The 12,658-nt window shown below is 41.8% G+C and overlaps 1 protein-coding gene across 3 annotated transcripts in view; it reads right to left on the bottom strand.

The window, feature by feature from the left end:
• The window catches only part of NOF1 (U3 small nucleolar RNA-associated protein), a 103,193-nt gene that overhangs the window by 18,376 nt on the left and 72,159 nt on the right, over positions 1 to 12,658 (bottom strand). For all 3 annotated transcript variants that reach the window (XM_087393496.1, XM_087393497.1, XM_087393498.1), the window contains 2 exons: positions 12,078 to 12,158; positions 4,945 to 5,108 (listed from right to left, as the gene is read on the bottom strand). In XM_087393496.1, coding sequence (XP_087249622.1) covers positions 4,945 to 5,108; positions 12,078 to 12,158 — 245 coding nt within the window. The remainder of the gene's footprint in view (positions 1 to 4,944; positions 5,109 to 12,077; positions 12,159 to 12,658) is intronic.

The raw sequence follows: 12,658 nt of genomic DNA, 5'->3' as shown, positions 1-12,658 counted from the left end.
ATTCTATGGCTTTACGCATGCTACAATCATGGATATGCTATGATCTCACATACTATCATTTTAATATAAGAAGGCTTAGAAAAGACTTTAATACTTTTTATTTCTTTAGCTAAGATCAAAAGTATCGCTAAGATGAAAGCTTTAATATCAATGAACATGTTAAATATGCTATAGACATAACTTTAAAAATGGTATGGATATACTATGTGATCCTCATATATCCATAGCTATACATGTGTAAACCCATGGCTTGAATGACACTTGATAAAGATCATCAATTATTAGCTTTATATTTTCTTGAAAATTTATAGTGCACAATGTAATTTATAACTAAAATAAAAATATTTTTAAAATCCATTTGATTCATCAGAAAAATTACAATAATTTGCTAGTTTGGGAACCATGAATATTCAAATCTCATGTTTATTACAAAACCATTAGATGTAAAGAACACAATCAAGACTCAAAAGAAGTCTTATTTCTTCATATACTATTATAATATGTCTTATAAATATGAAGAACATTTAAGTTAAGTGAATAAGATACATATTGCATCTCACAAGTCCAAATCAATGTAAGTCATGCTCATGGTCTTCACAACACTTATCGCCTCATAGTTGTTTTTCAAATTTTGAAATACCTCTATACACGAAAAATCTCTCTCCGTGTACTAAGATGATTAATCATACTTTAATTACTTCAATCCTTCATCATATCTTTTATTGTTCTTGTGCATTCTCTAATGCAATTACGTAGTTGAGAGATTATCCATCCATTTAAATCACTAACAATGGACTGCACATGCTTCCATGATGGCGTATCATCCTCTTGATGTACTCTCCTATACTCATCTCGAAGAAAAGACATGTAAAAAAGACTCTTTATAATAACCATTTAATCACAAATATCACTGCAAACTCTCTTTAGATACAACATGTGATCATCTCAAAGAGAGAAAAATCATAGAGCATGTCCTCATCACAACAAAAATATCTGATTTAAGCATTTGCAAGCTTCCACTTATCAAACATTCTTTTAATTCTCTCATCAAATCTTTGTTATGTGAATTCTAAACGCATTGTATCTTTTCCTTTAGAAGTAAAAGCATCTAACCTATTTGACATATAAGGTCAATACAAAAAACTAAATAAAAATATTTACTTAAAAATAAAATACATAATCTACATTGCGTTGGTGTGTTTTCGAGAATTGCATCAAAGAAGATAAAATAATAAAATTTAAACTTTGAATATCTCTCTAGTAACTCAATGATATGATTTTTACAAGTATTATTTGATCGAAAATGCTTAAACATTCACAATTCTATCTATCAAGTAGCTTACACTATATATATATATATATATATATATTCTTAAAACCTTTTCACTGTTATTCGTCATTGTACTAGCTTGCACTTCATTTAAATGATCTATCACAAGTGGCTCAAAAACTCCCTTTAGTAAATAATTAGCTTGCAAATAAAGCTTGATATATATGATGCCAAGCACAATGGTACATAGAATTGCATTAAACCTGCGCTAAAGCCTTGTATTATAGCATTAATAAGTGTATAAATGCATAAAATAGAAACATAATGTAAGTGTACACATATGTGAAGAATCTTTACACATAGAAGTCTAATCATGCATAGTAACGATAGCATAAAACATAGAGTAACAAACATAGATAACATAAGCATAAACATAGCATGGCATAACATAACATAGAAGCACAAACGCATTGGTATTAAAGCATTTAGCATAAAAGCGTAACATTAAAACAGAGTATAAGTAAGGTAAATGCACAACGTGAAGTACAAAAAGTACACAACATAAGATGTGTGCAATATAACATAAGTGCGTAGCATAAACATAGTATGACATAAGCATAAACATGGCATGACATAAGTAGTATAAGCATAGCATAACACGAGCACAAGTATAGCATAGCATAAGCATAGTATAACATAAGCATAGCATTCTGGGATGCATTCTATCCAGCTCTACTCAAAAGAGACTGTCAAAGCCAAGGTGTCACTCTTGATCAATCTAGCTCAAAGAATACAAAGAGCATACAGATCTCTTCACCCACAACAACAAGAGATGGTCCGATAGAGAGTGTCGTGGTACCAAGGTCATAGTAGATGACAATCGATCACATCTCTTACCATCTCATGATTTCTTTATATTTAGAGTATTAGTTTTAAGTTACTTAGTATAACGCTCAGCAAGGGCCTAGCGAGCCCTTCGTCTCAATCCATAGTGGCTTGTATGAGTTACTTTTTCAATTGTACTTTGTCTCATATATCCTCCTCAACCTACGTGAACTCTCTTCGAGTTTCTTTCTCTTCTTAGATGGAACTCCCTACCTAGCTCTCTTCCTTAGCTCCCTGCGCCTGCTCTCCATTCACCACCATTGCTTAGCTTTCTTTCCGTCATCAAATTTTTTTATATTATCTAACCGTTTTTGTTTGAATCCCCCTTCAGTACACTTCTGCTCCAAGCACCACCCATTGTTGCGACTTACCGATGTTTTGGTTCCATTACGCCATATGTATTGTTCAAACACCTCCACAGACCGTCGCGATCAACCAATTCTGCTTCTACGCTTTTTACAGGTTCACTTCTATTCCGACGCCTTCCACAATGCCTCGCGACTCACCAAATCTACTTCAACAACCACCAGTTTATCCAGTAACTTCAATTTCTAGATTTTCGTTATGATTTTATCTTATTACCACCAAATGTTGATCTAAAAGAGACTGGGTCTCTATAACCAAACGAGCATCAATCATATCATACAGGCATTCAAGGCTGGTCATGGGCAAGATACATCATCTTATCATTTATAACGGTATCGATCGATGGCTCTCCTAAACTACACTACATGGGCCACTGGTGGAGATCATTAAATCCTATACATACATGGGGTTCTTTTCTCTAACTCGACTTTCAAGATGCAACCAATGTTGCAGGCCCGACTGAGCAGGGAAATTGGGACGTGGTCTCTGTAATCTTTGTATTCGGTGGGCCACATCAAGAGTGATGCCTTGGCTCGGATGTTCCCCTATGAGTAGAGTTGGGATGGGTTGGACGTTGGAAAGCCATTCTCATGGGGAGGCTGGTTGATGATTGTTGATTGGGCCATGCAAGTAATAGGAGGCTGGCCAATGTATGGCAGCTACGTGGCACTTACCTTCATTGATGGATCAATCAGCTCCCGGTTTGCCTCTACATGTTGCATAGGGTCGTGATCCTTCGCGCGGCAACCGACTCTTCTCAATATATGAGCAATTAGAGCCACTTGTTTTCCCCTCTTTGTCCAAAATCTCAAGTCTACAATGAGTGTCGATTTCAGGGTTCGTAGTCAGACCATCTCAGCTGGCTGATAGCATGAAATGGTGAGTCTAGGTCTAGGTCTTGTCAGCTGAGTCGATGTCAGTCGTGATCTTGTATCTAGCAAAAATCCTCCATAGAGGTGGGCCAACGTTTTGAGCCTGTGTCCTGAGTCTTGGAGTCCTTTATAATAAATAATTTTGGATGTTTTACAATATTGCAAACTCCTCTGAGTACTGTGAGTGTTGTGAAAAAGAGCTGCGATCATCTGATATCATTTTATGTGAGAGACAGACTGTATGTGATTGATATAAGCAATTCTATTACAAAAGCTAACAATAGGCCCATGAGGCCTTCTACTGACGTTAATATTTCTTTCTTTCTTTCTCTCGGCTTAATTCCCTACTTACATTTACTCCAAATCGCATTACCTTATCCTCATGCTTTCTCGCAGCAGTTTGTCAACAAAGGTATAATGGTCAGATGACCTCATGACTTCCAAATGAAAGTTTTCAGAGTCCATGAAAAAGAATCACAATGGTCAAACTGCATTGTATTTTCGTGAATGCATTTTGGGACCAGTGAGCTGTTCCATGATTGTACCACAGCATCATGTACCTATGCATCCCACATGTTAAACCCTATGCATTGAACATTGTGAACCCTTTCAGGCAATGCTAATTCATGCTTTCTTATATCATGCAAATACCTTACTCCAAGACAGCAGAACTAGCATTTTGTTCTGGCTCCACTGCCTGCCAATGCTAATTCATGCTTTCTTATTTCATGCAAATACCTTACAGCAAGACAGCAGAATAGCATTTTGTTCTGGCTCAACTGCCTGCTACATGCTGTGTGATCCATGGACGAGGGGTAGACTATTCATCAACAAATTTACCATTCCCTCGTGTTCGATTGCCAGACTCTTGGCATTGGATTTCCTGCTTTTTGTGAGCATTGTAATTAGTGTCGACTTAGACTTACACCGACTGTTCTTGAGTTTCTGCCTTTTGTAATTGGTCAGCACATGGAAGCAGCTACACAGGCTTGTCTACCATTCCAATAGCTCTCAGTATTTCTAGGTCATCCTACTGACACAGTTCCCAGCTCAGCATTTATAGCTTCAGTTTCTTGTCCCATGTGACCTCTTTCATGTGCATGTTTAAAAAAGCCAATTAAGTGTCCTCACCTTCACACTTAGCCAATGTGCTAAGTCCCTATCATTCCTCTTAAGGTACAGGAGGGCAGATTCAGCATACTGAATCTGCTATCACTGCACATCAGAACTAATAAAAAATAATCCTTCAAATAATGCTCCCTACAGACCAACACATTTTGATCCTTTAGCATGATCATTGATAAGAAGCCTAAGATAAATGCATGGACAAGAAAACAGAATTCTTGTTGCTTTTTGAAAACAAAAATCAAAAAGCCTGAAGCACACCGGATATCATGTTTTGTCAGAAAATTGTTTGACCAGAATAATGATGTGTAACAGAATGAAAATTATTTGAAGAAAAGAGACTGAATCTAAATGCTAGGAAAGAGACTTTTCATAAGGCATATCTTAAAGATAAACAAGACTTACATGAGTTTGTGCAATACACACCTTGTGAACTTAATTCCAATTCGGAAATGATCATCATTGTTACCCCCAAAAAGAGCACTAAAATCAGCTGGCTTTGATTTTTTTCCAGCCTTTTCAGCTTCATTCTCATCTTCAGAATCCACTCCAAATTCTTCAAAAAACCTTCCTTGGTGCTCCACACTAGTCTGAATGGCAGACAATATTTTTCTAAAATATGCATATACAAACTTGGAAAAGAATATTGCAGAGTAAATTTTATCAATTGCACTTACAAAAACATTAAAATCTACCTCGTACTATGGAAAGATATAGGGAAAAAAAATGCAGATAAATCCTTAGCAATAGCTCAACAAGCATGCCAAAATATATTGCACCACACAAAAACACAAATCCAAAAAAATTTATAAAGTTTCGTTGCTTGTTGAGCTCATACATCACCACAAGACTTCCTGCACAAAATCTCTCAAGTCAGCTGCAACCACTGTTCCGACTTTCCACATGCACATGAGATATGAGGTTCAATCTTGGTTGGCAAAGTATGAGCAACTACACATCAAAACCTAGAAATCTCGTGGTCTTTCCTCGTGTAAGAAGTCAACAAACAAATTTTAGCTAGTATGGGCCATTCGAGGGATGATATACACATGTGGTAGAAGACCTCGACAAACAAGTTCGAACTTAAACCGTTCGATGTTGTCTCCTATTCCTATGCCCAGCTCATGCATAAGCTCCGCTACTCAATACATCTGACTTGGTGACTCTACATACATGACTCATCCACAATAAGTCAGCTTTCTTCTCGGGCTTTGGCCGAATTTTTGAGTGGTAAATCCTTGATGCTCGGTTGCCTTCTCGGTCTTTTGTGACTCCTTCAACTCAACCACCACTTGGAACAAATGAATCTCACCCACTAGGTTGATATTCCACGCATTAGTCCAATTTCAATGTCTTTAGCAAACATGTTGAGATCTCTCACTCCTTTAACAAGCTTCATAAATTGGTTGGCACCATGGGCTATTTCTTATTTGCCTTGATCGTCATGATCTCTGATCCCCAAACATGTAGCACCTTAGCTCATTTCACACATCGTCTTTTTAACAATAGGAGGTAGACATTTTCTTCCATAGCAATGATAATTAAGCTTACCGTGTACTACATTCATCCTATATTGAAACACACATCCTTCAACATTCCCTCAAATTGACAAGGCATTCATTCGCCATCCACACCCAAAAGGTTGATCACTTTAGTGATTTCAATCTTGATTTCCTCCCAAGGTCATCAAATATGATGTCAACATCTGATTCACAATTAAAAAACACTCCTCTGATTGTTGTATTCTTGATTTTGACTGAAATGATTAGCACAGTATCGTCTACCAATGCAGTCTTGGCTACTAATATTGTGGATAGGCTATCCACAGTCTGTTTCGTGCCTTGTCATTGCTCTTCAAAGAAACTCGCATAGTAGAGAGCCATTTGTAGCAAATGCCCCAGACTTCAAAGTCATTTAAAGTCTTTAAATTGTTTTCATGCTTCTCTAGCTTGGGTTCACTTGCCTAGATTCTTTGACTCATCTTCAAGTATGCTAGGTAAGTCTACCCATGCTTCATGGTTTTCCAACATGAGTTCAAGGAACACAAAATCCTCAATACTCTACTCAGGGCATGACGGACTTAAAGCTTAAAGCGTACCCCGTCCACCTGCGCTCGTGCAACATTTGAATTTCAAGCTCCTACATTTCCCATCTTAGATGTCATGTGCACGGATTGGTATCCGATGTGTACCGGTTACACAAGACTAGCTCAGGAAGCCTGGGGAGGCTTAGAGCTAGGCAGGCTTGATTCTCAGGTTGAGTGGCAAGGGTACGAACCAATTAGGGGTCCTCGCTATTTTTGGCGCTTGGGGCATGAGTCTATATAAGGGGCCCAAGGGTTAAGTTCTCGGGGAGCCGATGGGAGCAAGTCTCGTTCCCAGGTGCTAGGTCTAATCCTAGATTGAGTCGCGGATGCGCGCTTGCATCATAGCGTAGCCCAAGGCCCAATAGCAGATCCCAAGCTTCACAGCGCCACCTAGTGGTATGGGACACCAGAGTGGTTAGGATCTGGTTGGGATTCAGTGCCAGTAGCTCAACTCGTGGCTTAGAGGAGACATCTCCTGATTCGGGATCGCATCCCGTAGATGTCATGGTTGGGTGGTGAGCAGCCTGCTCAGTTTCCTCACGTTTGGTGTGTTCTTTTGTTTGCTTGCAGATCAGAGGTTTCAAGAGTGCTGGGGTCGTGTCAGTTGGTATCAGAGCCAACTCCTAAGATAGGAACTTCTGTTGCGAGAATTTTGGACAATTTTTTCTCCAGGTATGCCCTAATTTCGAAATTCATGTTCATTACTTTGCAAGTGCTTGATTGGTTCAACGGTCAAGGGAACAAGTTTTAGATTAGGGAAAGAAGGTAGGAGAAGGCAAAGAGTGAGTGAATTCGACGTTGAACTGAGGCACTAGGTGAGAGGGAGAGTTAGGAGTAACTTGGAGAGGCAGAGAAAGAAACAAAGAAAGAAAGAAATTTTATTAGAGTCTTCGGAAGACCGATGGGTCTATGAGACTGAAAGAAAACCTGATACAACTCACAGTAAGGATGGAGCTACTGAAACGAGCATCATCACCCATGTTGAATCCTAAGTCTGATCATACATAATCAAATCAAATACATCTGGATGTAACAATGAAAAGAAAAGGACTGGAGCGGAGCGGAATCCTCCGTATGTCATGTCGCCTAGCTGATGCATAGCCGGTGATGGGACGCTGGTGCCCGTTAAGGGGTGTTGTACGTCTCGGTCTCCTGGACGAGGCTCGACACAAGACCAGAGTCACCGTGACTCTCGTGGGACGTATCCCGGGTCTAAACAATGACGGGAGGTCCCCCAGAGTGATCTGTGTGTCCCCTCAATGTCTCGTGTGTCGTGTTGCAGTCGTCGGGTCGGGGTCTCTATCACATCTGCGGCTAGAGACTGGACGATCAATGTCACTCGATGGGAAGAACTCTGTGATCCTACTCTGAGAGGTGTCTGATGATGTGGCCAAGCCCCGTCGCCTGAGTAAGTACTCTCTATGTTGGACCCCCTCGTGAATGAAGGCCGCGAGGCATCTCTGATCAAGGTAGGTGAGGAATCTGGAAGGGAGCCCGGAGCTGTCTTTGAAGAGGCAGTGGTAGCGACCTCAAATCTCGTAGTACACTGGGCACCTGAAAATAAAATGCTCCTTCAACTCGACCTCTTGACAGTCGCACAATATGCATAAGCGATGCTCCCTAGGAATCCCCTCTGCTCTGCCGCTCTCTATGCGGAGGCGGTGTGACGATACCCGAAACTGTCCGATGGAGATCCGTAGTGAGTGAGGCATATGAAGCTCAATGTACCCCGGTGGTGTGATGAATCCCTACTCCGAAATACGAAGACAGTAATCTCTGTAGAAACTCAGCTTCACTGGAAGCTCCCTCGGCTCCAACCAGGTCCTAAAGGTGTGTAGTTGCAGGAGATCCTCACGAATGACTTGGTTGGTGTGTGGCCCGATCGGGATGGTGGGTGGGAGTACCAATGGGTCATCTAAACTGTACTGAAAAGGAGGTATCCTATCGATGTGGATACCCTAGTCTCACAAACCATCTGTGAGTCCGTGCAGACCAGCATCGCTCGTCTCCCTCTGCTGCCAACCTCATGGAGGAATCGAGAGCCAATTATGGCAACCTCTATCTCCCTAATGTGCAGTCCCCATATGATCTAACCCGGTGTAGATATATAATGGTCTGAAAGGCTACATCTAGCTGGAGTGGAGAAGCACCAAACTCGGCCTAAATGATGTAATGTGGTACAGACGATTTCCCCCAGATCATCCATGACAGCATGAGGATCTGCAAGCGCTCCACCCGTGTCCACTCTATCTCTGACATGTCAGGCCCCCAACAAGGGCTGCCATACATACCGGCTGATCGGACCAAGGAGTCGAAGAGAAGAGCCTTGGTCCGAGGGTCCTGGAAGTGGGAGTGGAAGCATTGTCTCTCTAGCCAAGTGAGGCGTATCCCCTGCTCAATCTAGCTTGCATCGTTGGTCTCATCGTGAAGATCGGGCCGGAGAAGATGACCCCAAGTAAGTGTATGAGGATACGATCTCAACCGGTGACCCACCGAAAGTAAAAGTAAACTGCTTCCATTGCATGTTTGCTCGAGAGGTGTTAAAGATCATGACCTTGGTCTTGCCAAGGTTGACCTCCAAATCATGGGATAAACAAAAAGCCTGCAGTGCATCCAGGTGTCGCTGGAGCCCCTCGGGTGTGGACAACAAGAGTGCCACATCATCTGCATAAAGAAGAATCCTGATGATGATCTCGACGAGCAACCGGTCCCTTCGAACGCCCCCATGAAAGTCTCAAGCTCATTGATGTAGAGGCCAAACAGGGTCGGTGATAAGGAACAACCTTGTTTGACTCCTATGGTACTCAAGATCTCATGTGTCCAACCTGCGCCTGTCCGAACTCGGCCTGAGACTCTCTCATACAGTGCCATGACTGCCCAAATGATCTCCTGATCAAATCCCAGTGTCTGTAGGCGTGTGATGAGACGAGCTTGAGGTACTGTGTCAAAGGCTTTGCGAAAATCCACAAAGCAGCAATATACCCTCTCCTTCCGTGATCTGGCCTTCTCAATGACACTCCTGAGTGTGAGTATGTGATCCATAGTCCCATGGTCTCGCCTGAAACTGGCTTGACCCTCTACTCTGAGCCCTCTCATCTTTGCGAACAGGCTAACCGACGCATCCAATACAGCTGCATAGATCTTGGACATCACATGTCCAATCATGATAGTCCTGTAGTTACTCGAGTCCATGGGAGCGCTGATGCTTGAAGAGGGAAGGAATGTTATACTCTAGCCGAGATAGCATGACCTCGGAAAGATCGGTGGGCATTTTCTCTTAGATGACCGACTTCTGTAATATTTAATGTGCGTAAATAAAATGGTCAAGAGAAGTAACTGCCAAGGTCCTAGGTGAGGGTGAAATGGCATTGACTAGGTGGTTCTGAGTGCTAAGGCCTAGGTGCACCTAAATATGTAATAGTGCCAAGGGGCAAATGGTTTAATTATGCCCCAAGAGAGGGGTAAATGGTGTACCAAGTAAAAAGGGCTAAAACGATGACATGTGGCAAAGGGAACCATCTAGGGAGTTGTGGGTTTTGTGGATAGGCATGAGACAAAGAAATTACGTATCAGAAACCATGCGATCCATGAGAGCAAGGCTGGGTGGAAAAACGAGATGCCATCACCCGTGATGAGATAAAATCGAGATTATTAGATTTAGCTAAGGTTCGTTTCAAGGGGGTTGAGGGGGACTTGGAGGAGAGGGTAGGCCAATCCATAGTTGGCTGTATGATGAACCCCCCTGGCTTAACCTAACCCCCTGGGCTCGGTTGAGGGTTTACCCTAACTCGGGGTTAGAAGAAGAAGAAGAAGAAGAATATATTATCGTCCTCTGAAGACCAAAAATCGGCCTATGGGACCCGAGCAATACAAAATCCTCGTACACAAAGACTCCTCCCTTGGAGGGGAGGGTATTAAGAGAAACTACCTCTATGTCTTAGGTGAGTTCTTGTGCTTGAAAAGCTTATAGACAAACGTTCCTAAAGCTGGGGGTGACCCGCTATGTAGCATATCAGCCAGTCTGTTATGTCCCTCGAGAAGAGAGCTAAATGCTTTCCGGATGTGAGTACAGTAAGGGCATATCATTACCATGTGTTCTTCAGTTTCTGCCATTCCCTGGTCACATAATTGGCATATTCTGCTCTCTTTTGGCATATCTTTCCATCCTCCTATTTCAATCTGCAGCTGGTGTGATCGGGTGCGAAGTGAGGCCAAAGCTCTTCGCTTATGTATTGCCATAGGTGTGCAAATGTACTTCTGCGTGGCTGTTTCTCTTCTTGTATAAGTAGCCCAATATTCGGGGTTGATAAATGTACGGTAGTACTCAAACTTATCTCTGTTTTCAGCTGTTTGCCATTTCCTGTGTAGTGCATTCAGCAGGTCATGATGAAAGGCATCCTCATCTACCTCCTCTGGAGAGTAGTCCAAGTACCTCTCTACCTCCCATTTTTGGAACCATTTTTTAAAATCTAGTGCCCATCCAGATGCCAAAATCTTACCCTTATTCCTCTAGAGAGAATGTGAAGAGGAGGAAGGTAGGCTGGGCCATGCTTTGCTGGCCATATCTCCTGTTACCCCCTGGCTGAGCTAACCCCCTAGTTGGGCTGGGGGTTCAGCCCAGCTAGGAGAGGCTACGGGAGAAGGGGCGGAGAGGCTACGGGAGGGGGGGGCGGAGAGGCTACGAGAGGGGGGGGCAGAGAGGCTACGGGAGGGGGAGCGGAGAGAGAGGCTACGAAGGAGGAAGCGGAGAGGCTACGAGAGGCAATGTACCTAGATTTATCTGTAACACAGTATAAGGTAATCCCTTGAGGGAGGGTTTGATGGTATCAAGGCCTTGTGCCAAGTATATGCGTGATTTTGTGGGTTTTAGTGTGGTGTGAGCAATAGTGTGTTTTGGGTAGGGCCAAGATTGAGTGACATGGTGATAAGGTACTAAGCTTGAGCTAAGCAATGACGTGGATGGAGGTGCCCTTGTGGGTATAGGATGAACTTGGTTTAGGAAAAAAACAAGATTTCCAAGCAATGTGTGAAAATCCCTTTTCCTCTTGTACCACGTTGCTCCACCTCCATCCCCCTTGAGCTTTATCTTCCAATCCCACAAGGTTTTTCAACAAACCGCTCTTTAAGATTTCAAGGTACTGTTTAACTCTTCATGGTTAGTGAGGATAACATTTAGAACCTTTTCTATGATACTGAGCATTGAGTCCTTTCTCGAGCCACCACTGATTACCACAAAAAAATCGCGTACAAAATGTTAACCGTTTTTCCCTATTCCCCGCTCACTCTGCAATATCAGATTAACGATGCACCAGCCAAAATGATATCAATACCTTTTCTTAAATTATATGTTCATATATTATTTGAAATAAGGAGATGTAAAGTTGCCACAATAAATTGATCTTGCAGAACAATATAGAATAATAGAAGTTTCTTAAGTCTCAAAGAGACTTCTCCAAATACAATTGAAGCCAACCTTTTGTGATGGAGGGACTAGATGCAGCAATCTCTTTACCACCCTTAGAGCAGAACTCCGCAGAGGAAGCAAGATCAAAACCTGCAAACCAATGACATTAACTTTTTGCAACTTGACAACATGAGAGTAATCACGTAATCCATGCAATATTCACTACTATAAGATCTATGCTGAGTTGGACCAATTTTTTGACCAATGCTTGCAGGAACATTTCAAGTCCTTAAAAATTGTAAGACATGGCAAAGTTGACAGTTCAGTGGATGAATCAAGACAAGTGAAAGGACATTACTACTCATGGATCAAAAAGACCTTTTGAATATACAGGATATCTTAAACATGCTACTAACAGGAACTTGATTGCAAGCTGCAAGAGAAAAAGAGCATAGTATCTGTGCAGAAATCACAAAAGTAAGTAGGGGCATGAGAGCATTCAAACGTGCTACTAAAAGGAACTTGATTTCAAGCTGCAAGAGAAAAAAGCGCATAGTAACATATCTGTATGGAAATCACAATAGATAAAACTAGAAATTTTCCAAATGATGAAGAATTGGAATGTAATGCCTACAATCAAATGGCATGAG

This window comes from Dipteris shenzhenensis, chromosome 22, assembly GCF_047967505.1.
Source record: "Dipteris shenzhenensis isolate YYH24624 ecotype China chromosome 22, Dip_SZ_1.0, whole genome shotgun sequence".
Classification (NCBI taxonomy): Eukaryota; Viridiplantae; Streptophyta; class Polypodiopsida; order Gleicheniales; family Dipteridaceae; genus Dipteris; species Dipteris shenzhenensis.
Note: the sequence above shows the minus strand (reverse complement) of the source record. Positions and strands in the feature narration are given on the sequence as shown.